Here is a 27,350-nt window from a genome sequence, read left to right on the forward strand (position 1 = left end):
CTGGACTTGGAGGTGGATGAGACAGAGAAGATGCCCCCATCCCTGGACTGGGGGGGTCACCAGGCACTTGCTGCCCTCACAGCTTGTACATCAGCATCAGACAGTGCCCGGGAAATACAGAGCAGGGCACAAGCACAGGGCACCGTGAGGGCGGCCTGGGGAGATTGGACTCTGGCAGAGGGTATGTGTGCTGGGGGCCGACGGAGCAGCGTGGCTTTGTTAGACACCCGAGGAACTGCCGCCCCTGAGCGTGCCTCCAAGGACTGGGCCTGGTTCCTGAAGCAGCAACACTGTCACCTACCAGGGGGCACTGCTCGTGCCTGGCAGGCCGTGCTGGGGTCTCTTTCAGGCCAGGGCTCTGGACACCGGTGACCTCTCCTAGAATTGTCAGGCCCTTTTCCCTTCAATGGGAGAGATGCCTACATGGCGACATTTATATCATCAGACAGCAAGAAGTTTGCTTTTAGAATTTTGGCCCTTTTCCACTGCCGTTCTCTTGAGAACGCTGGAGGCCAAGGCTGAGCTCCCAGCCAGGAGACAGGACGGGGTGCCCTCGAGGTTTTCTGTTGCACACATCACTCAGCTGTGGGGACACTGAGGGTTGTGGCTGTTGAGCTGTGGGAAGGAAAACATCCAAGGTCATAGGAGGCATGAATGTCCAGGAAGAGTATTTGAAGAGGCCATTCCTGTTCCCGCCGAGAGGAGCCTGCGGGAGGAATTCCCGGTGACCAGGTGAAGTGGGTCTCCTGGGAGCCGTCACGTTACACCACCAGGGGGCAGTAGTTAACAAAAATGATTTCCTGGGATTTCAGTGCTTCCCCGTGAAATTTTTGTTTTCATAACACCTTGTACAAAGCCTGTCCTAACCTTTTATCCTCCCAACGAAAACTGTCACCGAGGAGCAGGAATGACTGCCATTTACCAATGTCTGCTCTCCTCATTAAGCACACGGCCACATGCCACTAAAAGAAGGCTTGTTCCTGACAGGCAGTCACCCAGACACAGATTCCAGGTCACAGGGAAACGGACAGACCCATTCTTGGGCAACCCTGCAGCTTTTGTCAGACTGAGATTAACAATATGCATAGAAATACACTAAAATGGCAGCTGTGTTGACATTAAGGCTTACATCATTTTGCTTTTGTTTTCTATTTACATCCCTATCTGCCAACTTTCCTACAGAAATAGAATATGCGTTTGTGTTTTTTGTTTTTTTGTTTTTTTGTTTTTATTAAGTATTTATTGATCATTCTTGGGTGTTTCTTGGAGAGGGGGATATGGCAGGGTCATAGGATAATAGTGGAGAGAAGGTCAAGAGATAAACACATGAACAAAGGTCTCTGGTTTTCCTAGGCAGAGGTCCCCGCGGCCTTCTGCAGTGTTTGTGTCCCTGGGTACTTGAGATTAGGGAGTGGTGATGACTCTTAAAGAGCATGCTGCCTTCAAGCATGTGTTTAACAAAGCACATCTTGCACCGCCCTTAATCCATTTAACCCTGAGTTGACACAGCACATGTTTCAGAGAGCAGGGGGCTGGGGGAAAGGCCATAGATCAACAGCATCCCAAGGCAGAAGAATTTCTCCTAGTCAGAACAAAATGGAGTCTCCTATGCCCACCTCTTTCTACACAGACACAGCAACAATCTGATCTCTCCTTCCTTTCCCCACACTTCCCCGCTTCTTTTCAACAAAACCGCCATCGTCCTCATGGCCTGCTCCCGATGGTCGCTGTCTCTTCGGAGCCGTTGGGTACAGCTCCCGGACAGGGCGGCCAGGCAGAGGCGCTCCTCACCTCCTAGACAGGGCGGCTGGGCAGAGGCGCTCCTCACTTCCCAGACGGGGGCGGCCGGGCAGAGGCGCTCCTCACATCCCAGACAGGACGGCCGGGAAGAGGCGCTCCTCACCTCCCAGACGGGGCGGCCGGGCAGAGGCGCTCCTCACTTCCTCCCAGACGGGGTGGCAGCCAGGCAGAGGCACTCCTCACTTCCCAGACAGGGCGGCCGGGCAGAGGCGCTAGCGCTTCTCACATCCCAGACGGGGCAGCCGGGCAGAGGTCCTCCTCACATCCCAGACGGGGCGGCCGGGCAGAGGTCCTCCTCACATCCCAGACGGGGCGGCCAGGCAGAGGTCCTCCTCACATCCCAGACGGGGTGGCCGGGCAGAGGTCCTCCTCACTTCCCAGACGGGGCGGCCGGGCAGAGGCGCTCCTCACCTCCCAGACGATGGGCGGCTGGGCAGAGGCGCTCCTCACTTCCTCCCAGACGGGGTGGCAGCCGGGCAGAGGCGCTCCTCACTTCCCAGACGGGGCGGCCGGGCAGAGGCGCTCCTCACTTCCCAGACGGGGCAGCCGGGCAGAGATGCTCCTCACTTCCCAGACGGGGCCTCCAGGCTGAGGCGCTCCTCACTTCCCAGACAGAGCAGCCGGGCAGGGGCGCTCCTCACATCCCAGACAGAGCAGCCGGGCAGGGGCGCTCCTCACTTCCTCCCAGACGGGGTGGTGGCCGGGTAGAGGCGTTCCTCACCTCCCACACGGGGCGGCCGGGCAGAGGCGCTCCTCACTTCCCAGACGGGGCGGCCGGGCAGAGGTGCTCCTCACTTCCCAGACGATGGGCGGCCGGGCAGAGGCGCTCCTCACCTCCCAGACGGGGCGGCCAGGCAGAGGCACTCCTCACTTCCCAGACGGGGTGGCGGCCGGGCAGAGGCGCTCCTCACCTCCCAGACGGGGCGGCCGGGCAGAGGCGCTCCTCACCTCCCAGACGGGGCGGCCGGGCAGAGGCACTCCTCACTTCCCAGATGGGGCGGCCGGGCAGAGGCGCTCCTCACTTCCCCAGAGTTGGGCGGCGGGGCAGAGGCGCTCCGCATCTCCCAGATGGGGCGGCCGGGCAGAGGCGCTCCTCACTTCCCAGACGGGGCGGCTGGGCAGAGGCACTCCTCACTTCCCAGATGGGGCGGCCGGGCAGAGGCGCTCCTCACTTCCCCAACGTTGGGCGGTGGGGCAGAGGCGCTCCTCATCTCCCAGATGGGGCGGCCGGGCAGAGGCGCTCCTCACCTCCCAGACGGGGTGGCCGGGCAGAGGCGCTCCTCACTTCCTCCCAGACGGGGTGGCAGCCAGGCAGAGACGCTCCTCACTTCCTATACGGGATGGCGGCCAGGCAGAGGCGCTCCTCACTTCCCAGACGGGGCGGCCGGGCAGAGACGCTCCTCACTTCCTAGACGGGGTGGCGGCGGGTCAGAGGCTGTAATCTTAGCACTTTAGGAGGCCAAGGCAGGCGGCTGGGAGGTGGAGGTTGCAGCGAGCCGAGATCACGCCACTGCACTCCAGCCTGAGCACCATTGAGCATTGAGTGAGCGAGACTCTGTCTGCAATCCCAGCACCTCGGGAGGCGGAGGCGGACAGATCACTCGGGGCCAGGAGCTGGAGACCAGCCCGGTCAACATGGCGAAACCCCGTCTCCACCAAAAATACAAAAACCAGTCAGGCGTGGCGGCGCGCGCCTGCAATCCCAGGCACTGGGCAGGCGGAGGCAGGAGAATCACAGGAGCCGGAGGCAGGGAGGTTGCAGCGAGCTGAGATCACGGCAGTACAGTCCAGCTTTGGCAACAGAGGGAGACCGAAGAAAGAGGCAGGGAGAGGGAGGCCGAAGAAAGAGGCAGGGAGAGGGAGAGGGAGACCGAAGAAAGGGGAGAGGGGGAGGGGGAGAGGGCGTCTGTGTTTTTAAGAATAAATCTTGCCCTCTTAGTGCCCTTTCTCCTTTCCCTGTACCTAACCCTGCCCTTAAGATCCACTTTTCTTCTCCTCATCCCCTCCGTTGGATACCCCCATTATCCATGTCCAAAGTCTTAACTCTTTGGTCTTTAAGTAAGGGATTACCTTGGTGTTTGGATCGCCTGTTTTAAAGTCAGATACCCAGGTGAAATTATCACTTCTTTAGTGCCTTGCAATGTCTATTGTATTAATGGTAAACCAATGGTACTGCAGTTAAGATCAATGAATCCCTTCTCCAATGCAATTCATTCACCAAGTTCTTGCAGAGCACCCTCTGTGGGCCCTGGGTCACAGCCCAGACCAGAAAGGCAGCTTCTGCCTGCACAAGCCTGGTGGGAGAGATGGGGAGAGGGGCAGGCCTGTGAGTAACTGAGACAGTGAGGAAGCACAGGCTCTATGCCCAAATGCAGGGGACCCAGACTCTGTTATTCAGCTCCCCTACAACACCCACAAGTTCACCATTGTTTACATAATGTTTCCTTTAAACTGACTCACTTTTTAAAATGTACTAAAATACATTGATTTGAAAATGAAACAGTTAATATCCCTATCATAAATGGGAACCCAATGTCACTGCCATAAGTAAAAATAAGTGCAGTGAACAGCAACCAGTGTGAATAAAATCCAGTTATACGCCGATGCCTACACCCTCTTTATTAAAAGGGAGGATGAGCAGGTGTTGAGGAAATGCTACAATCGGAAGGCCTCAAGTGGAGACTTGCTGCAAAAACAACTGAAAGACCTTCAAGGGAATTTCAAAAAGGAGTAGCTTTCCCAGTGTGTGATTCAGCATTATTTAATGCTATGGCCTGCTACTGTCTGAAATCATTTTCCATTTAACCTGCAATAATAATCTCATGTGCAAGAGAGAGAAGTCGCTCAGCGGGAGCTGGAGGAAGACAGAGACTGCGAGTATCAGAGAAGTAGCAGGAAGTGAGAAGGGAAGAAACCCGACCTCTGTCCTCCCACCCTCTCCACAGCCTCCCCTTGGCTGACCCTAAGCAGAAATCACATGGCAAGCCAGCCTAGAGACACAATCCCTAGGACCAGCCACCCGGGCAACAGGGCAGGGCAGAAAATGTTGTGGGGAGGTAGAGCAAGCGGAAAAGCCCACAGCCTTGCTGGGAACACTGCTGCCCTGCATGTGTGAGGGCAGACATGCTCCGCCTGAAGCCAGAGTTGGGGTGGGGACAGAGGCGTACTCCAGATAAGGAAACCTCAGGGCCAGCCTGGGAGGGAGACAGGTACACGCTGCCCCCAGCGAGTACTCATGTGATCCTTTCCGTCCTGCAGTCTCAGTGAGCATCAACAACCTGTACCCAGGCTGCGAGAACGTGAGCGTGAGGAGCCGCAGCATGATGTTCGAGCCGGGTCTTACCAAAGGGATGCTGGAGGTGTTCGTGGCCCCAACCCACCACCCGCACTGCTCAGCCGATGACCAGTCCACCAAGGCCATCGACATCCAGAACGCTTATTTGAATGGTATGCCCTGCCTGCCCCAAGGGAAGGACCTCAGGTTTCCCTTCGACAGGGCTGTAAGTCATCCCTAAAGGGAGCTTGTCCTGAGCTGTATCTGTCACTTCCAGAAGGAAATCCAACACAGACTGATATTCAGAGTGAGCCAGGACTGAAGCATTGCTGGCTATCATCCCTAAACAGTAAAACTAAACACTGGGGTATTGTCAGCACCTAGTAAAGCACTTGGCATACAGTAGGTGCTTGATAAATGACTGTTGAGTAAATTAATAATATTTGTACATATTTATGCGGTACATGTGATATTTCATTGCATGTATAGAATGTGTATGTAATGATCAAGTCAGATTATGTGAGGTGTCCATCACTTTGCGTTTTTATCATTTCTATGTGTTGGGAACATTTCAAGTCCTCTCTTCTAGCTATTTTGAAAAATACAACGCATTGTTAACTATAGTCAACTATAGTTAACCATAGTTAACTATTCTGCTGTTGAACATTGGAATGTATTCCTTCTATCTAACTGCGTGTTTGTACCCATTAACCAACCTATCTTCGTTCCCCTCCTCCACACACACACAGCCTTCCCAGTCTCTGGTATCTATCATTCTACTCTCTGCCTCCATAAAATCAACTTTTTTAGCTCCCACATGTGAATGAGAACATGCAGTATTTATCTTTCTGTGCCTGGGTTATTTGACTTAACATAATGACCTCCAGTTCTGTCCATGTTGCTGCAAATGACGTGATTTCATTCTGTTTTATGTCTGTGTATAAATAGTATTCTGTTATGTGTATACCACGTTTTCTTTATTCATTTGTTCTTTGATGGACACTTAGGTCAATTCCGTATCTTTGTTATTGTGAATAGTGCTGAAGTAAACATGGGCGTGCACGTATCCCTTTGATATACTGATTTCCTTTCCTTTGGAAAAATACACAGTAGTGGAATTACTAGATCATATGTTAGCTCAATTTTTAGTCTTTTTGAGAAATCTCTATGCTATTTTCCATAATAACTGTACTAATTTATATTTCTACCAACAGTATATAAGAATTCTCTTTTCTCTGCATCATTGCCAGCTTCTGCTTTTTTTTTTGTCTTTTTAATAATAGCCATTTTGATTGGTGTAAGAGGGTGTCTCACTGTGGTTTTGATTTGCATTTCTTGGATGATTAGTGATATTGAACATTTTTCTTATTTACCTGTTGGCCATTTGTATGTCTTCTTTTGAGAAATTTCTATTCAGGTTCTTGCTCATTTTTGTTTTCCTTTCTTTTTCAACTTGTATTTTAGATTCAGGGGTCCCTGTGCAGATTTGATACCTGGTCGTATTGCATGATGCTGAGGTTTAGGGTACAAATGATCCCTCCCTCCCACCCCCTCTAGTAGTCCCCAGTTACTATTGTTGCCATCTTTACATCCATGAGTACCGAATGTTTAGTACCCCCTTATAAGTGAGAACATGCCATATTTGGTTTTCTGTTCCTGTGTTAATTCACTTAGGATGATAGCCTCCAGCTCCATTCATGTTGCTGCAAAGGACATGATTTTCTTCTTTTTTATGGCTTCATAGTATTTCATGATGTATATGTATCACATTGTCCTTATCCAGTCGGCCATTGATGGGCACCTAGGTTGACTCCATGTCGTTGCTGTTGTCAATAGTGCTGCAATGAACATACTAGTGCATGTGTCTTTTTGGTGGAACAATTTGTTTCCTTTCGGATATATACCCAGAAATGGGATTGCTGGGTCAAACAGTAGTTTTAAGTTCTTTGAGAAGTCTCCAAACTTCTTTCCACAGTGGCTGAACTTATTTACATTCCCACAGTGTATAGGTGTTCTCTTTTCTTCACGCCCTCACTAGCATCTCTTGTTTTTTTGTCTTTTTGGTAATAGCCATTCTGATTGGTGTGAAATGGTATCTCATTGAGGTTTTGATTTGCATTTCTCTGATGATTAGTGATGTTAAGCTTTTTTTCATGTGTCTGTTGGCTACTTTTATGTCTTCTTTTGAGAAGTGTCTGTTCGTGTCCTTTGCCCACTTTTTAATGGGGTTATTTGGTTTTTGCTTGTTGAACTCTTTAAGTTCCTTATAGATTCTGGATCTTAGATTTTGCCTTTGTTGGATGCATAGTTTGTGAATATTTCCTCCCATTCTGTAGGTTATCTGTTTACTCTGTTGACAATTTCTTTTACTGTTCAGAAGCTCTTTAATTAGGTCCTACCTGTCAATTTTTGGTTTTGTTGGCAATTGTTTTTGAGGGCTTAGTCATAAATTCTTCCCCAAAGTCAGTATCCAAAATGGTGTTTCCTAGATTTTCTTCTAGGATTCTTATAGTTTGAGGTTTTACATTTACAGCTTTAATTCATCTTGAATTAATTTTTTTATATGGTGAAAGGTGGGAATCCAGTTTCATTCTTCTGCATATGGCTTACCAGCTATCCCAGCGCCATTGATTGAATAGGGAGTCCTTTCTCCATTACTTACTTTTTGTCAACTTTGTCGCAGATTGGGTGGCTGTAGGTGTGCAGCTTTATTTCTGGGTTATCTATTCTGTTCCACTAGTCTATGTGTCTGTTTTTGTACCAGTACCATGCTGTTTTGATTACTGTAGACCTTTGCCCACTTTTTGATGGGATTGTTTGTTATTTTACTGTTCAGCTGTTTGAGTTCCTTGTATATTCTGGATATTAATCCCTTGTCACATAAATAGTTTGCAAAATATTATCTCCCATTCTACAAATTGTCTCTTCACTCTGTTAATTGTTTCCTTTGCTGTGCAAAAACTGTTTAGTTTAATACACTCTAAGTTGTCTATTTTTGTTTTTATTACCTGTGCTTTTGAGGTTTTAGCCACAATATCTTTGTAGGACCAATGTCCTGAAGCCTGTCTTCTTCTACTGGTTTTATAATTTAGGGTATACATTTAAGTCTTTAATCCATCTTGAGTTGATTTTTGAATATGGGGAGAGACGGGTCCAGTTTCATTCTTCTGCATATGGATATTCCGTTTTCCCAGCAGTGCTTACTTACAAGGGTGTTCTTTTCCCCAGTATGTATTCTTAGTGCCTCTGTCAAAAGTTGTTTGGCTATGAATACCTGGATTTATTTCTGAGTTTTCTATTCTGTTCCATTGGTCTATGTGTCTGTTTTTATATCAATACCATGCTGTTTTGGTTACTATAGCCTTGCAGCGTATTTTGAAGTCAAGTAGTGAGATGCCTCTATCTTTATTCTTTACGCTTAGGATTGCTTTGGCTATTTGGCCACTATTTTGTTTCCATACAAATTTTCGGATTGTCTTTTCTATTTCTGTGAAAAATGACATTGGTATTTTGATAGGGATTGCATTGAATCTGTAGATTGCCTTGAGTAGTATGAGCATTTTCACAATGTTGATTCTTCCAATATATGACCACAGCATGTGTTTGCATTTGTTTGTGTCGTCTTCAGTGTCTTTCATCTGTGTTTTGTGCTTTCCCTTGTAGGGGTCTTTCACCTCTTTGGTTAAATTTATTCCTGGGTATTTTATTTTTATTGCAGCTATTGTAAATGGAATTGCCCTCTTGATTTCTTTCTCAGCTAGTTCATTATTGATGTATAGAAAGGCTACTGATTCTTGTAGGTTGATTTTGTTTCCTGCAACTTTACCCATTTAATATGAATTTATTTCTCAGATCTAAGAGTTTTTTGGTGGAGTCTTTAGGTTTCTGTAGTTATAAGACCATATCACTTGCGAAAAGGGACAATTTGAGTTTCTGTTTTCTAGTTTATATGCTTTTTATTTCTTTCCCTTTGCCTGATTGTTCTGGCTAAGAATTCCAGTACTGTGTTGGATAGGAGTGATGTAGGGGGCATCCTTGTCTTATTTCAGTTCTTAAAGGAAAAGCATTCAGCTTTTTTCTATTCAGTATGATGTCAGCTATGGGTTCATCATGTATGGCCTTTATGTTGAGGTATGGGTTCGTCATGTATGGCCTTTATTATGTTGAGATATGTTCCTTCTATACCTAGTTTGTTGACAGCTTTTATCATGAAGGGATGTTGAATTTTGTCAAATGCTTTTTCGGCATCTTTTGAGATTATGATATAGCTTTTGTTCTTTCTGTTGATGTGGTGTAGTATGTTGACTCATCCTTGCATCCCTGATTGTGGTGTATCATCTTTTTTGTGTGCTGTTGGATTTGGTTTACTAGTATATTGTTGAGGATTTTTGCATCTGTGTTTATCAGGGATCTTGGCCCGTAATGATGTTGTTTTGTTGTTGTTGTTGTTGTTGTTGTTTTTACGTTCTTTTCTGGTTTTGTTATCATGGCAATGCTGGTTTCATAGAATAAATTAAGGAGAATTCCCGCCCCTTCAGTTTTCTGGACTAGATTGAGGAGAATCATTAGTTCTTCTGACATCCAAACCTGGGCTTCTCTTTTTGGGGAGGCTTTTTAATACCAATTCAATCTCATTACTCATTGTTGGTCTGCTCTAGTTTTCTATTTCTTTCTGATTCAATCTTTGTAAATTATCTGTCTAGGTATTTATCCATTTCCTCTAGATTTTCCAGTTAGCATATAGTTGTTCATAATAACCTCTGATGATCTTTGGTATTTTTGTGGCATCAGTTGTAATACCTTACTTTTCATTTCTCATTTTGTTCTTTTGGGTCTTCTCTCTTTTTTTCTAGGTCAGTCTAGCAAATGGTTTAGCAATTTTGTTTATATTATAAAAAAAAAAATTTCATTTCATCAGTTCTTTGTATTTTTTTAGTCTCTGTTTTGTTTAGTTCTTCTCTGACCTCTATTATTTCTTTTCTCCTACTAAATTGTGGTTTGGCTTGTTTTTGCTTCTATAGTTCTTTGAGGTGCATCATTCAATTGTTTATTTGAAACATTTCTGATTTTTTGACCTAGTGTTTATTGTTATAAACTTCCTTCCTTCTTAGCATTGCTTTGGCTGTAGGTTTTGGTCTTGTGCTTTGATTTTCATTTGTTTCAAGAATTTTTTTAAATTTCTCCCCTAATTTCTTTCTTGACCCTGTGGTCATTCAGGAGCATGTTGTTTACTTTCCATGTATTTGTACAATTTCCAAAGTTCCTCTTGTTATCAATTTCTAGTTTTACTGCACTGTGGTTTGAGGAGATACTTGATATGATTTCAATTTTTTTTACATTTGTTGAGACTTTTCGTGTGTCCTGATAATGTTCTATCCTGGAGAATGTTCTGTGTGCTGATGAGAAAATGTGTATTCTGTAGCTGTTGGATAAAATGTTCTGTAAATGTCTGTTAGGTCCACTTGGTCTAACATGCAGTTTAAATTCAGTGTTTCTTTGTTAATTTTCTGTCTGTATAATCTGCCTAATGCTGAAAGTGGGGTGTTGAATTCCCCAAATATTGTTGTATTGAAGTCTATCTCTTCCTATAGATCTAATAATATTTACTGTAAATATCTGCGTGCTCTGGTGATGGATACATATATGTTTAGAATTGTTATATCTTGCTGAATTGATCCCTTTTGCATTATATAATGACCTTTTTTTAATTATTGTTTTTGACTTAAAGTCTGTTTTATCTGATATAAGTGCAGCAACTTTTGCTCACTTTTGGTTTCCATTTTCATGGAATATCTTTTTGTATCCCTTTACTTTCAACCTATATGGATCTTTATAGATAAAATGGATTTCTTGTCAGCAGCATATAGTTGGGCCATGTTTTATTAGTCAAACAGCCAGTCTGTATCTTTTAGGTGGAAAAGTTAATCTATATACATTCAAGGTTATTAATATGTGAGGGTTTATTCCTGTCATTTTATTAATTGATTTTTTGTTGTTTTGTATATTCTTTATTCCTTTCTTTCTCCTTCATTATCATTGTGGTTTGGTGGCTTTCTGTAGTTGTAATATTTGAGTCCTTTCTCTTCCTTAATATGTTTGCTCTACCAGTGGATTTATGCTTTTGTGTGTTTTCATGATGGAAGAATTGTCCTTTCACTTCCAGGTGTAGAACTCCTTTAGGCATTGTTTATAGATTTGATCTAGTGATGATCACTTCCCCCAGCTTTTCTTGTTTTTGGGGAAGACTTTATTTCTCCTTCACTTATGAAGAATAACTTTGCTGGGTATAGTATCCTTGGCTGACAATTTTCTTCTTTCAGTTCTTTGAATATAGCATTTCATTCTCTCCTGGCCAGTAGAATTTCTGCTGAGAAATCTGCTGTGAGTCTGATGGGCATTCCCTTGTAAGTGACTAGACTTTTTTTTTTTTTTTTTTTTTTTTCTGTTTTCAGACTTCCCTTTGTCTTTGACTTTTGACAATTGGACTATAATGTGCCATGGAGAGGACCTTTTTTTGATTGTATCTATTTGGAGATCTCTCCAGCTTCCTGCATCTGGATTTCCAAATCTCTTGCCAAACCTGGAAAGTTTTTAACAATTATTTTAATAAATAGATTTTTTACCTCCTTCAATTTCTCTTTACCTTTGGGACACCAAAAACTTGAATATTTGATTGCTTTATGGTGTCGCATATGTCACAAGAGCTTTGTTTATTTTTTTTTTTTATTTTTTTAATGTTGTCTGATTGGGTTATTACGAAAGACCCGTCTTCAATTTCTGAAATTCTTTCTTTTGCTTGATCTAGTCTGTTGTTGCAGGTTTTGAATAAATTTTCTATTTTATTCAAGAAGTTCTTCGATTCTAGAATTTCTATTTTGATTCTGTGGTAAACTTCTCATTAATATTCTGAGTTGTTTTTCTGATTCCTTTGTATTGTTTTTCTGGATTCTCTTGTACCTCACTGAACTTGTTTAATGTCATGATTTTGAGTACTTTTTTTAGATTGCATAGGCTTATTTTTCATTAGAATCTGTTGCTGGAGAGTTATTGTGCTCTTTCGGAGGTGCAATATTTCCTTGCTTTTTCATGTTTCTTGTGTCCTTACATTGATATCTGTGCATCTGGTATAATAGTCACTTCTTTGAACTTTTTGCACTTGCTTTCATAGGGGAGGGCATTTTCCTGAAGATGTGTCTATGGTGTTGGTTGAGTAGGGCACTTTGGCTTTGATTCTGGGTGCATGCAGTAGCATAGTGGCCATATGATTTTTTTTCAGCTGTAAACAGCTCCAGTGGTGTCTGTAATTTTCTCAGTGGCTTAGGGTATGGTTGTTAGTGGCGGCTGTGGTAAAGTTTTTCTGGAGATGGGGATACCACGTGGGCCAGTCCTCAGAACCTAGTGGTGGCAGTGGTGGGCTGAGCATGCCTGTCCTTGGGCCCCAAGGTGGTATATGCTGGTACTGATACTAGTGGGTCCAGGTAGGTTGATTCTTGGGCCTCCAGGCAGCTTGCTCAAGTGCTGGTAGTAGTAGCAGTGGGCCAGGTGGGTAGTCAGGTTCTCAGTTCCCTGGGCAGCAGTAGTCGTAACGAGACAGCCCTCTGGCTCCCAAGCAATCTGTGCTGATGTTGGCAGTGGCTGCAATGGGCTAGGCAGGCCAGTACCTAGCCCCGCAGGTGGCATATACAGGTGGGTGCCAGCTGTGATGATAGTGGTAGGTTGGCTGGGCATGTCAGGCCACTAAGAGGAGTGCTCAGGTGCCAGTGGTGGTGGACTGGGCTAGGTGATCCCCAGGCCCCCAGACAGCATACTCAGGCTGTTAGGGGATTGTGGAGTCCAGCTCAGCAGGCCTGTCATCAGGTCCCCTGGTGGTGCATGTGATCCCCAGCCTCTGGCAAAATGCTTGAGTCAGGGAGGCAGTGGCTGCACTGTGGCTCTGCTACTGGGAAGAGTGGTCCTACTTTCAGTGTCAGCAGCCATATGCGGCCAGCTGGGGAGTATGTGATTTGCACGTACTTTAGACTCAGTGGACACAGCAGCAGTGGCTGCAGACAGGGGATTCTGTCCTTGGGGCAGATGAAAATGCACAGCCACTACTCTGCTAGGGACAGTGGGGTCTCTGTCAATGGCTTATGCCTAGACCTTGGTGGCAGCTGCCAGCCAAGGTGGTGGCTGCAGGCAGAGATGTCAGTGGGGCTCAAGGGATATGGAGATGCCAAGGCCGTTGGGCTACAGAGCAGGATGCAGTCTAGGGGTGTTTGGAACATACAGATGGTGCTGCACTGTAGCTGCTTAGGACTCAGAGAGTGCGTGGGAGCCAGCCTGAGCTCCCTCTCTGGAGCAATGCCATCATGCAGTCTCCAGGCAGCTCCCTCAGCTAATCTCAGGGCCCACATGGGTGAAGGGTCCCCCTGCACCAGGGGCAAAAATTGCAAGAGTTCATGGTCTGTGTGCATTTTGCTCTCTTAAAAGTTGGGCTTCCTCTGAGCTCCCCAGAGCAGAGCTGGCCGTGGCAGCACAGAGAGAAGAGAAACTTGTCTTGGGACCCCAGGCCCTGCTCCCATCTGATCTCTCACAGCCCCAGCCCCAACCCACCTCAGGACCCCACACTCCAAGAGCCAATTTCTGGGTACCAGAACTTTCCATGCTTGGCCTAAGCAGCCAGCTTTGGAGGGTGGTCCCTCCTGCTTTACTACAAGGCTGAGAAAAACCCTTTAGATCTCAGAGTGCATCTTGACTGCAAGATTTCGGGTACAGAGTAAGCACTGAGGGGTAAACGAGGTGAAGGGAGCCTTCAAATCCTGTGATGGAAGTGGCCCTGCCAGGCCACCCTAGAGGCCAGTGGTGGGCGGCCACAGTCCTGGCAGGATGTGGCAGTGTAGCGAGGGGGGGCATCTAAGGTCCACTGGAGGTTCCGGGCATCCTGGGAGCTCCAGGTGGAATCTAACCTGCAGATACTTCTGGGGAAACGGGCAGCCTGCACAGCTCCAGTACGGGAAAGCAATTGCCCCCACATACAACCTTTGACCCCTGCTTGACACTCTCCTGCCTGAAGGACCCCACCTCCTCCCAGGTCCAAGCACCTCCTGCGCAGGCAGAACTGCTGAGCTCTGCATCTCACACCCGTGCATGCTTCTTGCTTCTTCTGAGCAGCCTGGACAGGGCCCTCAGTCACCTTGCCAAGTCAGTCCCTGTTGAGCCAAATTCAGATGACTTTTCATAGTCACTGTTACATTCAATATCCTATACCCTGGCATGTTCCAAAATTCATGTATACTTATTCAGGACACAAAATCTTTTCACCCACCTTCTCTCAATTAATCCTCTGTGGGACTTTGTGAGTTTGGGAATCACAAACCTAAAGTGAGCAGTTTGTGCCTGGCTCCTTCCTTGTCAGGAGTAGATTCTGCAAGTAAAGGTGGAGTGTCTGTATTAAGGATATGTGAGCCTACAACCGTGTCATTATTATTATGGATGTGGTGTTCACACTTCTGCATAATACGACCTGATGGATCTTTGTTTTTTCCCCAGGTGGTTCTCTCTCTTTTTTTAATATACCAATATTTGAGGGGGAGTAATACAAAATATATATGTATACAGACACACACACACACACATTTCCATGTAAGCACCCAGGTATGCACATATATGTGTATGCATGTTGTGTGTGTGTAGCACTCCAGGGTATTAGAAGCAGTCATGATATGGATATATATATATATATATATACACATAATAATGAAGGTACTTAGGGAAAGAGTTAAGCAGGTGCAGACATAAGTAGAAAAACAGACAAGGATTTACATGCTATAGATATGTAAGCGTGACACAAGTCGATCTGCACGTTAGTAGATGTGTGTCTTAGTTCATTTTGTGTTGCTATAACAGAATACTTGAGACAGGGTAATTGATAAGAAAAGCGGTTCATTTAGCTCATGGCTCTGCAGACTGGGAAGTTCAAGGGGCATGGCACCAGCATCTGCTTTGCTTCTGGTGAGAGCTTTTGAGCTGGGTCTAAATGTGACAGAAGGTCAAAGGGGAAGTGGACACACGGGAAGGGACAAAAATCTGCTTTACATCAATCTACGTTCTCAGGACCTAATCCATTCCCATGAGAACTAATCCACTCTCACAAGAGCAAGAACACACTCACTCACTCACTCACTCCCTCCCACCAGCACCAAGCCATTTGGGAGGGATTTGCCCTTAGGACCCAAACACCTCCCACCAGGCCTCACCTCCCACATCACCTCACTGAGTGATTTCAATATGAGTTTTAGTGGGGGAACAAACCATACCCAAGTCATAACAAGATGTGTACACATACAGAAGAATGCCATAAGTATCACTATGCCTACTTCAAATCCTTGGAATGCTAAGAGAATTTATTATTGAAATTTGGTGAGTGGTGTTTCACGATTGTTATCATTTTTCTTTTTCTGTAGGAGTTGGCGATTTCAGCGTGTGGGAGTTCTCTGGAAATCCTGTGTATTTCTGCTGTTATGACTATTTTGCTGCAAATGATCCCACGTCAATCCATGTTGTTGTCTTTAGTCTAGAAGAGCCCTATGAGATCCAGCTGAACCAAGTGATTTTCTGGCTCAGTTTCCTGAAGTCCCTTGTCCCAGTTGAAGAACCCATAGGTGAGCTAAGTCCCTGCAGGCCAGTGATGTCCTACCTGTGGTTGGCCAGGAATCGCCTCCTCCTTCCAGGCTCCTGCTCTGCTCCTGCCACTGCTGTTGCTGGCCATGAGCAGATCCCACCGTTTGTGGCTAACAGCTGAGCCAACTTCCTTTCTCCTTCCTGCTGGGAGACTTATACTCTGAGAAGCTTCCTGAGGCTTAGGTGTTCGTGGTATTCTGCAGGCTGTTTTTGTTTCGTGATTGCATATTCTTGCTTCAAAGGCCCACTTTGAACAATCGTTTGAGAGGCATTTCTCACTTTTTTTCTACACTTGAGAGCCATGGTCATTGCATGTTGGGTGCAAAATGGAATCTCTGCTTGGATAGCTACTGCACCTTTACCTAAAGGGTACAGAATTAGCAGAATGAGCTGTTCTTCATCCTGTAATTCCACTAAGAAACGAAGAAAGAGGCCGGGTGCGTTGGTTCACGCCTGTAATCCTAGCACTGTGGGAAGCCAAGGTGGGTGGATGCCTTGAGCTCAGGAGTTCAAGACCAGCCTGGCCAACATGGCAAAACCTCATCTCTACAAAACATACAAAAACTTAGCCAGGTGTGGTGGTGTGTGCCTGTAGTCCCAGCTACTTGAGGGGCTGAGGCAGGAGGATTGCTTGAACCTGGGAGGTTGTGGCTGCAGTGAGCCAAGATCGTGCCACTGCACTTAGCCTGGGTGACACAGTGAGACCCTGTCTCAAAAAAAAAGAGAGAGAGAAATGAAGAAAGGGAGCATGTTGACTGAATGTGTTATCTTAACTTTATTCCTAGAGGAGAGGATAACATGAAATAAACTTCTTTTGGTCTTTGCCCACAACAAGAGAAGCAGCCTTCCCTGGTGAAATGCAATACTCAGCAGTCAATTTTTTTCTTCCCGGAAAAGCATATAATAATACAAGGAATTGGGCTTGTAATGCCCCTCTGGGTACCGCCAGTTTTGCCTCCTTCTTTCTCCTTTTTTTTCATTGTTTTAAACACTCCCTGAAGTGGGAGGCTCTTTGTGTGACTTGCAGGTCGTTTATCTCTGACCCATCTCTGTGGTGTTGCTGCACTCAGGCGTCTCTCTTTGGTTTTGTAAGTGGCATCCCCTTTGTCAGAGGTTAAGTTTTCCCCCTCCTTGTAAGTAGGGGCTATTTGGAGACTTGAGAAACTGCCTTTAGTCATTCTGGTCCACTTTGAGCAACTTTCCTTGTGGCCTAGAAGATGGGCTTATCCTGTCGTTGGCCATGCTGGGGCCTTCTAGGGTCACAGTGCACAGAGGGCATGGGGCCTTCATCTCTGTGGCAGGTTGCACTTGTACCTGGAGAGTCGGCCTGGGCATGAGGCCAACACACCCCCCTCACCTGGGCAGGAGAGGCAGCCAGGTAGGAGGACCCACCCCCTGAAGCAGTTCCCTCTCTGCCCCCAGCCTTCGGTGGCAAGCTGAAGAACCCACTCCAAGTTGTCCTGGTGGCCACCCATGCTGACATCATGAATGTTCCTCGACCGGCTGGAGGCGAGTTTGGATATGACAAAGACACATCGTTGCTGAAAGAGATTAGGAACAGGTGAGGGGCAGCCATTTAGTCTCCAGCTCACGGGTAGCCTCCTCTCCCTGAGAACTGAAGCAGAGGTGTGAAAAGTACAAAGGAAGTCTCATGAACCAGAGAAAGGTTTTAAAGGTCTTTCTTTCTTGGTCAGCTCTTTTCTTGTACAGGCCGTGTATCCCTTATTGGAAATGATCGGCTTTAGAAGTGTTTCTGATTCCATATTTGTTTGGATTTTAATATATTTACATATACATAGCAGTTGAACATCCTAATTCAAAAATTCTAAATCTGAAATGCTCTAATAACCATTTCCTTTGCATGTCTTGTCTTTGCCCAAAAGGTTTTTGGATTTTGGAACATTTCAGATTTCTGGATTAGGGATGCACAACCTTTATTTTTCATTTTTATTAAAACAATGAATCCACATAATAAATCAAATACAAATGAAGAGCACGTGATGAAAGCAACCCCCTTCTTTCTACCTCCCAGCCACACTGCCCGGAGGTGACTCCTTTTAGCTGTTTAGATTTCAGTACGCAGTATTCAGTGTTCAGAAACGCTAATCAGTATATCTTACAATATAAGTTGCAACCTACTAGTGAGTCTTAAAATTCATTTGGGAAGTCATGGCCAATTCTTTTAAAAATGGGATGGAATGGAATGGGATAGGATAGGACAGGAAAGGACAGGACAGGACAGGATAGGATAGATCAGATGTCAAGTATTATTTTGTAAAACGTTTGTTTCACTGATGAGTATGGGTATGTACAGGATTATGATGTAAAATATATGTTTTTACTCAGAGTCTATCAAAAATATTTGAACCTGCAGCTTTCTATAATATGCTAGTATCTCTGATCTTGCTTTATCAACTTAAGACACTTATCTATTGTCTTGAGACACTATATCTGTTGTCAGATATAAAAATGGGGCTTCTATTAATATTTTTAGGTCAGTGATGTAGCTTTTGCATTCACACCTCTATTCTTAGTCCCTCCACTTTCCACAGTATCTCTTGTCCTCACTTGTAAGGTACGAGCATTAGGCCTCACATTTCCTGCCTCGGGAGAAGCTGACATCTTTCCATGCTGTGCTCCTGCTGCTTCGTGCAAACCTGAAGGTCCCGCTCCTCTGACTCAGACCATATGCCAATTTCCCCAAGTCTCTGCACCCACTGTGATGAGGCAGAGCCCACCAACAGCAGGGATGGGGAGGGGCCTTTGCAAGGACACCAGAACTTTCCTTCCCTCCTACCAGCCTCTTGAGCCAGTAGGAGCCTGGCCCCTCCATTGAAAGGCCTGGGGAGATTGACTCACTGCTGAGGAGGCTACTGCTCTTCCCTTAGGTTTGGAAATGATCTTCACATTTCAAATAAGCTGTTTGTTCTGGATGCTGGGGCTTCTGGGTCAAAGGACATGAAGGTACTTCGAAATCATCTGCAAGAAATACGAAGCCAGATTGTTTCGGTAAGTACACCCTGGAAAGGGCCTGGACCCCTTTGTACTTCCTTCCTGGTTTGTCTCTGGTTTCAGGGAACTGCTTCATAGTTGGACCCAGTAAGAGGTGTCTGCCTGGACATGTTTTTATCGTAGTGCCCTGGGAAAAGAAAGGAAGAATAGAGAAACAAGGAGATGATGGGAGCTGAAGGGTTATTATGGGCAAGGTGGACCACTTCAATTTTATGAAATTCTTACCGATTTATTGGTTTCTTTAAAAATATTTTATTTATTTATTTTATTTTTTCAGAGACAGGATCTCACACTGTCATCCAGGCTGGAGTACAGTGGTGTGATCATAGCTCACTGTAACCTTGAACTCCAGGGCTCAAGCAATCTGTCCACCTCAGCCTCCCAAGTAGCTAGGACTATAGGCACGCACCACCATGTCTGGCTAGTTTTTTTGATTTTTGGTAGAGACGGGGTCTCACTATGTTGCCCAGGCTGGTCTCGAACTCCTAGGCTCAGGTGTTCCTCCCACCTCAGCCTCCCAAAGTGCTGAGATTACAGGTGTGAGCCACCATGCCTGGCCAATTTGGGGGGGAAAAAAAAAATTCAAAAGTGACTTATTGTGGAATATTTAGAAAATTCAGAAAAGTAGAAAAACAGTCACAAACTTTTTTGAAAGACAGAAAAGAATAAATGAACAAAGGGAATGAGACTGTATTCTTGGGTTGCAAGATATGACTAAATATTTTATTTTTCCCTAGTTATATAAATGTAATACAATTTCAGTTAGCATCTGAATGGGTTGAGGGGATTGGGATTTTTATCTTAAAATTTCCATGGAAAAATTAATTAAACATATTATAAAGCCTCTGATAATCAATACAGTTAAATAGGAGGAAAAGCTTAGAGAGTATAGAAGTAAATCATAGTATCTTTAGAAATATAATGGAAAATAGTCATTTGAATTTAATGGGGTAAAGATTATTTCATAAATGAACCTGGCACAACTGGCTATTTGTCTGGAAGGAAATAAAGTTGGATTCCTACACCCTACAAAGTCCAAAAATAAATGGATTAAAACTTTTAAGTAAAAACATGAAACAATAAATATCTTGAATAGAAATTGTGGAGAGTATATTTTCAAAATAACTAGGGACTGAGGAAGCCTGTTAAACCAAGATCTAAAACCCTAGAAATTTTAAAAGAAATATACCTGTTTGAAAATCTAAAAATTTTTTAAATTTTTTTCTAGCAAACAAGTAAACAAAGTTGAAAGGTGAAATAGGCTGGGAAAAAGCATTCTCAATGCTTTGGACAGATAAATGGTCACACCGTAATGTTCAAAAAGCTCTCCGGAATTGGTAAGAAAAGGGCGAGCGTCCCAGTGGAGAAGTGGTGGCATTCACTCTGGAGTCTTCCTGCTACTGAGGCCTGAGGACAAATGCGGGCAGATGCCTGTCTCCCTCTCTTACCTTTGAAGCTGCCTCTGGGTGTTTTTGTTTTTGTTTTTGTTTTTTTTTTTTACTGCTTTGCTAATAGGAAAATGCTGTGCTTCCCACACCAGATTCTGGTTCCAGACATGCTTCCAGAATTCTCGGGAAACCCTTTCCTGTCTCCAGAAAACCCTGCCCTTCACACCAGATATCCTCGTTGGGGTCCCATTGTGACATCATCAGAAGATAGGGGGTAGTTCGGTGAGGCCTGGGAGGAATCTGTCACAGAAACCAGGGGCAGTGATCTGGGAACTAACAGTGGTCTGTGAGGGCCCCTGCGCTTCCGCACCAGGTCTGGATTGGGGCTGCATTTCTGAGGCAGGAGGGAGTGTCCCTGGAGATTTTTGAGCTGGGCTCTGGCATTATCTGCTGCTTCTCAGACACCCCCCACCCAACCCCTAAACTCCTGAGCTCAGGCAGGTGGAGCCCACCGCGTCAACTGCACTCCCCCCTGAGAATTTTGTTTTTGAATGCAGAGTGGATTTAGCTGACATAAAAGAATTTGAGAGGGGAGTGTGGAATTAATGGCACACTGCAGCCTGTGGCTTGTGTGGTTCCTAATTCAGAGGTATGTGGATTGCATGAGTCTGTAACATATGCTGATTTAATTAACCAAGTTAAAAGGTTAAAAATCCACTTCAGCCTACATACCAAGAATGGGTCTAATTGGAAACAATATTTCAACAACAGTCCCCATGAATGCCTAATTTACTGGTAAACACTCACTCTAATATTGATGATGATACTCATTCTCTTTTCCTCTGTTCATAAAGTGATCATTGCCTGAGTGAAACAGTCACGAGAGAGAGAGCGAGGGAAGAAAGGAGGGAGGGAGGAAAAAGTGAGGGAGTAAAACATTAGGAGTTGGTGAACATTAGTTGATTGAGTGACTGAGTCCACAATTCCAAAAACATTCCTGGAAGACTCAAAAATCTATTTAACATAAACTAAAGAGCCTTTATAAAACTTTATATTTGAGCAATAGATTAGGCTTAAAAGCAAGTCTAAAAGACAACTGCCCCAGTACTCAACCCAAAAAACACTAACTAGCCGGACACAGTGGTGTGTACTTGTAGTCGGAGCTACTCAGGAGACTGAGACAAGAGGATTACTTGAGCCCAAGGGTTTGAGACCAGCCTGGGCAATAGCAAGACCCAGTCTAAAGAAAGAAAAAAAAAATCAACAACAACAAAAAAACCCACTCACTCATTCATCAAATCACCTGCAAGGCGCCTGAATGAAATGTATCCTTTCCACTGTGGCTCGGCTCAGAGCACCCACAGCTGCAGGTGAGTTAACCTGTCCGGCCCTGCCCCCTCTAGGTCTGCCCTCCCATGACTCACCTGTGTGAGAAAATCATCTCCACGCTGCCTTCCTGGAGGAAGCTCAATGGACCCAACCAGCTGATGTCGCTGCAGCAGTTTGTGTACGACGTGCAGGATCAGCTGAACCCTCTGGCCAGCGAGGAAGACCTCAGGCGCATTGCTCAGCAGCTCCACAGCACAGGCGAGGTGAGCCCCTGGGAGCCCAGGCAGAGGGCCGTGAGAGGTGCCAGGGACTCAGCCTGTCCCAAATTCCAGCTCTTGGAAGTGGTGTGAGCCTGGGGAAGCAGTGTGGAAATGGTCCAGCTACCTACGACATTTCCACACGTGTGACAAACACAGCCTCAAGTGACGCTCTGAACTGCAGTTCTCGGCTCACCTTAGGAGCTGTCATTTTGTCTTGTGTTTTGCTTTTGTTTCCAGAGTCTGTTAGTTTGGGAGTGCAGTGCCCGCTGCCCTGAGTGACTGGGTCTCTCCTCACTCCCCCTGGGCACCAGGAACTTAATCTGCTACTCCTGGCAGCCTTCAGGATGGCTTCTTTCTATCAGCGTGGAGTTGTCAGCTCCACACAGATCTCCTGGGTGCGAAAACAGTTGAGAAAAGGCAGTGAGGTGTCCTTTTGGAGACAATGTCTGGAGATACAAAGACAGAGAACTCTAGTGCACAGATACACAGAGTAATCATAATTAGAGATGCACATTAACAAACTCTAGCAAGCAATGCCCAGCAGAAATGATTGAGAATGGGAGGCTTTGCTCTGGTTCTGTGACATTCAGCACCGAGGCGCGGTTTGGAAACCCTGTTCTAATGGCATCATATGCCTGTCCCCGGAATGGGGGCAGTGCCTTTGTGTTTCTCCACCATGTGAAATCGGGAGCCTGCATGAACTGGTGTGGGCCAAGAAGAACGGTTCTGAATATTGCAACTAAAAGCAGCTCTGAGATTATTAAAAGCCAGATGCTTACCTCCCCAATCTCAGGTGCCAGATCTGGCCCTATGGCCAGTTTGTATGAGTCATACAAATTTCTTGAAACTAAACCTGAATCCACAAGCCAGTGACCTTGAAAACTGGAGTCGCCGGGCAGTAATTTCATCAGCCTTTAAACTCCCAGTTAAATGGCCAGAGAATCTGCCAACTCATCCAGGAATACTTTAAAGTGATTGAATCCAAGGAAGAACACAGGTGAAGGACCACATCTTAGATGACAAGATACTGCTGGATGTAAAAAATGTGTCAATTCTAATTTCTAAACTCCTTTGGCACAGGAGTCCCTTGCTTTCTAGTAGTAGACCAGCAACTTTCTAGATCATATCATATAGTCTCCTTTATTTGTCATTACATCCCTGCTTGCCCTTGAGACTTTAGTAAGTAAATGAAGACGTAAAGAAGGAAGGAAATTAAGCAGCAGGAACTACATTGTGTGGCCCGACTTTGATTGGCCCCAGGCCTCCTCCAGACCTGCCTTCCATATCTAATTTGCAGATCTTCAGAACTCCCCAGTGGCCCTTCTGACTCTGTTTTCTGGCCCAGGGTCCCACACTACGTTTAGCTGACTGTCTTAGCTCCCTGTTCTCCTCCACTATGCGACAGTTTCGTCTTTCCTGAGCCTGAGGTGATGAGCAGTGTTTAGGACCAAACTGTAAATGGTATTCCAGCAAATGCTGTATCAGGAACTAGATCAATATTGGCTCTGCCCTCCAGGAATTTTCAGCCTAGGTTCAATTCTGAGTAGACTGATAGACAGGGGGCATCTTTCAGGTTTAAGCCAGACTATGGGCAGGAAATTACCGTGTGGTCACCGGTGGAGTCAGAGCCTCCAAGTGAAGGAGTCCAGTGCGATGGCCACTCTCCAAGAAAGGAAGCAGAACTCTTCCATAAAGGGAAAGTCCCTTCTGTTTTTCATCACTTTTTTTTTTTCCTTTCTTTTTATTGTTTTAAGAAATAAACACAACCAAAAAGCTAAAGTCCCCTTGGGCCATCATCTCTGGTCTCATTCCTCTCTCCCCTTCTCTGAGGCCAACTATTATCATGGCAGCATATCCTTCCAGGCCTTTTCTATGTGTGTGTTAAACATTCACATAATGGTATAATAATAGAATGTTCTGACTCTTTTTTGAAAATGTCCAAGCCTTTAGAGAAGTTGCAAGGATAGTACCATGAACTCTCATATACGCTACATTTATTTATTTTTTTAATTAATTAATTTTTTTTTTTTTTTTTTTTGAGATAGAGTCTCACTCTGTTGCCGAGGCTGGAGTGCAGTGGCACAATCTCGGCTCACTGCAGCCTCCGCCTCCTGGGTTCAAGTGATTCTCCTGCCTCAGCCTACAGACACGAGCCATGACGCCCGGCTAAATTTTGTATTTTTAGAAGAGACAGGGTTTTACCATGTTGGCCAGGCTGTTCTCAAACTCCTGACCTCAAGTGATTCACCCACCTCGGCCTCCCAAAGTGCTGGGATTACAGGCATGAGTCACGGTGCCCAGCTTACTACATTTAAGCTGATCAGTTGTTGACATTTTGCTACATTTGCTCAATTCCTTTCCTTTCTATTTATTTACTTATTTATTTTGCAGACACGATGACATTTCTTCCCTAAATAATTTAGCTTATATCTCCTAAGGAGAAGGATATTTTCCCATATAACCCAATATAATTGATGATTCCAGAAACATAACATTAATATAGTACTATGATTGAATATATCATCCTCATACAAGGGTTTGCCACTGGTCCCAATAATTTCTTTTAAAGCTATTTTTATTTATGTACTTATTTTGGGATTCAGAATCCAGTCTAAAATCACTCATGACATTTGGTTGCCATCTCCCTTTTTTTTTTTTTTCTTCTTTCATTTCGCTGGCCTTTTTGAAGACTTCAGGGGAGTTGTTTTTCAGAATCTCTATTCTGACATTTTCAAGCTGCTTTTCTCCACTCGGTGTTTGGTTTTTGAGACACATCCATGTGGAATGGCCTCAGGTCACTCCTTAGAGCATCTGCTCAGCCTCTATTGCCGGGATCAGGCCCTTTAGTGCTCTAAGTGGCTGCTGCACCTGGCCAGGGCTCTGCCCCTAAGTATGACTTTCTGTTGTCCCCCCACAGATCAACATCATGCAAAGTGAAACAGTTCAGGATGTGCTGCTCCTGGACCCCCGCTGGCTCTGCACAAACGTCCTGGGGAAGTTGCTGTCCGTGGAGACCCCACGGGCGCTGCACCACTACCGGGGCCGCTACACCGTGGAGGACATCCAGCGCCTGGTGCCTGACAGCGACGTGGAGGAGCTGCTGCAGATCCTCGATGCCATGGACATCTGCGCCCGGGACCTGAGCAGCGGAACCATGGTGGACGTCCCAGCCCTGATCAAGACAGACAACCTGCACCGCTCCTGGGCCGATGACGAGGATGAGGTGATGGTGTATGGCGGCGTGCGCATCGTGCCCGTGGAACACCTCACCCCCTTCCCGTGTGGCATCTTTCACAAGGTCCAGGTGAACCTGTGCCGGTGGATCCACCAGCAAAGCCCAGAGGGTGACGCGGACATCCGCCTGTGGGTGAATGGCTGCAAGCTGGCCAACCGTGGGGCTGAGCTGCTGGTGCTGCTGGTCAACCATGGCCAGGGCATTGAGGTCCAGGTCCGCGGCCTGGAGACGGAGAAGATCAAGTGCTGCCTGCTGCTGGACTCGGTGTGCAGCACCATTGAGAACGTCATGGCCACCACGCTGCCAGGGCTCCTGACCGTGAAGCATTACCTGAGCCCCCAGCAGCTGCGGGAGCACCACGAGCCCGTCATGATCTACCAGCCACGGGACTTCTTCCGGGCACAGACCCTGAAGGAAACCTCACTGACCAACACCATGGGGGGGTACAAGGAAAGCTTCAGCAGCATCATGTGCTTCGGGTGTCACGACGTCTACTCACAGGCCAGCCTCGGCATGGACATCCACGCATCAGACTTGAACCTCCTCACTCGGAGGAAACTGAGTCGCCTGCTGGACCCACCCGACCCCCTGGGGAAGGACTGGTGCCTTCTCGCCATGAACTTAGGCCTCCCTGACCTCGTGGCAAAGTACAACACCAATAACGGGGCTCCCAAGGATTTCCTCCCCAGCCCCCTCCACGCCCTGCTGCAGGAATGGACCACCTACCCTGAGAGCACAGTGGGCACCCTCATGTCCAAACTGAGGGAGCTGGGTCGCCGGGATGCCGCAGACTTTTTGCTGAAGGCATCCTCTGTGTTCAAAATCAACCTGGATGGCAATAGCCAGGAGGCCTATGCCTCGAGCTGCAACAGTGGCACCTCTTACAACTCCATTAGCTCTGTTGTGTCCCGGTGAGGGCAGCCTCTGGCTTGGGCAGGGTCTGTTTGGACTGCAGAAGCAAGGGGGTGATGTAGCCCATCCTTCCCTTTGGAGATGCTGAGGGTGTTTCTTCCTGCACCCACAGCCAGGGGGATGCCACTCCTCCCTCTGGCTTGACCTGTTTCTCTGCCACTACCTCCCTCCCCCTCTCATTCCGTTGTCTGTGGATGGTCATTGCAGTTTAAGAGCAGAACAAATCTTTTACTTTGGCCACTTGAAAAGCTAGTGTACCTCCTCTCAGTGTTTTGGACTCCATCTCTCATCCTCCAGTACCTTGCTTCTTACTGATAATTTTGCTGGAATTCCTAACTTTTCAATGACATTTTTTTAACTACTATATTGATTATCCTTTAAAAAAGAAAAGTGCATATTTATCCAAAATGTGTATTTCTTATACGCTTTTCTTTGTTATACCATTTCCTCAGCTTTTCTCTTTTATATTTGTAGGAGAAACTCTCATGTATGGAATCCCACTGTATGATTTATAAACAGACAATATGTGAGTGCCTTTTGCAGAAGAGGGTGTGTTTGAAATCATCAGAGTCAGCCAGGAGCTGTCACCAAGGAAACGCTACCTCTCTGTCCCTTGCTGTATGCTGATCATCGCCAGAGGTGCTTCACCCTGAGTTTTGTTTTGTATTGTTTTCTGACAGTTTCTCTGTTTTGTTTGACAAGGAAAGGGGAGAAGGGAATCCTCCTCCAGGGTGATTTTATGATCAGTGTTGTTGCTCTAGGAAGACATTTTTCAGTTTGCTTTTGTTAATGTCAATGTGAACGTCCACATGAAACCTACAAACTGTCACGCTTCATCATTCCCTCTCATCTCAGGTAGAAGGTTGACACAGTTGTAGGGTTACAGAGACCTGTGTAAGAATTCGGAAGACCCCTGACTCATCATTTGTGGCAGTCCCTTGTAATTGGTGCATAGCAGATGGTTTCCACATTTAGATCCTGGTTTGATAACTTCCTGTACTTGAAGTCTAAAAGCAGAAAATAAAGGAAGCAAGTTTTCTTCCATGATTTTAAATTGTGATCGAGTTTTAAATTGATATGAGGGAACATGTCCTAATTCTTCTGTCCTGAGAAGCATGTAATGTTAATGTTATATCATATGTATATATATATATGCACTATGTATATACATATATATTAATACTGGTATTTTTACTTAATCTATAAAATGTCGTTAAAAAGTTGTTTGTTTTTTTCTTTTTTTATAAATAAACTGTTGCTCGTTGCATTAGTTTTTTTGATCTTTAATTCAAAAGGATTTCTTTTTATTTGTTGTGGCTTTACTGTTGTCACCCCACATAGCAGGACAACCCAGTCCAAAACCTAGAAAATCATTACACCTCAACTCTCAGGTTATTTAGATGCTGATTATTACTAAAATTAGGAATGGTGTGGGAAAGTGAAAAGAGTTCAGATAATTTTCACATTTCTTCCCATTGTAA

At 45.6% G+C, this 27,350-nt stretch overlaps 1 protein-coding gene across 7 annotated transcripts in view; it reads left to right on the forward strand.

The window, feature by feature from the left end:
- DAPK1 (death associated protein kinase 1) overlaps nt 1-27,139 on the forward strand; it is a 214,640-nt gene extending 187,501 nt beyond the window's left edge. For 4 of the 7 annotated variants that reach the window (XM_054502604.2, XM_054502603.2, XM_063650247.1 and 1 more), the window contains exons 21-26: nt 5,059-5,247; nt 15,517-15,714; nt 17,156-17,294; nt 18,622-18,742; nt 21,537-21,725; nt 24,640-27,139. In XM_054502604.2, the coding sequence (XP_054358579.1) occupies nt 5,059-5,247; nt 15,517-15,714; nt 17,156-17,294; nt 18,622-18,742; nt 21,537-21,725; nt 24,640-25,872 (2,069 nt within the window). In that variant the 3' untranslated portion in view covers nt 25,873-27,139. Of the gene's footprint in view, nt 1-5,058; nt 5,248-15,516; nt 15,715-17,155; nt 17,295-18,621; nt 18,743-19,973; nt 21,726-24,639 lie in introns of those variants that run through there. The other 3 variants (XM_063650249.1, XM_063650248.1, XM_063650250.1) reach the window with 1 other exon arrangement.
- The last annotated feature ends 211 nt before the right edge of the window (nt 27,140-27,350 follow it).

This window comes from Pongo pygmaeus, chromosome 13, assembly GCF_028885625.2.
Source record: "Pongo pygmaeus isolate AG05252 chromosome 13, NHGRI_mPonPyg2-v2.0_pri, whole genome shotgun sequence".
Classification (NCBI taxonomy): Eukaryota; Metazoa; Chordata; class Mammalia; order Primates; family Hominidae; genus Pongo; species Pongo pygmaeus.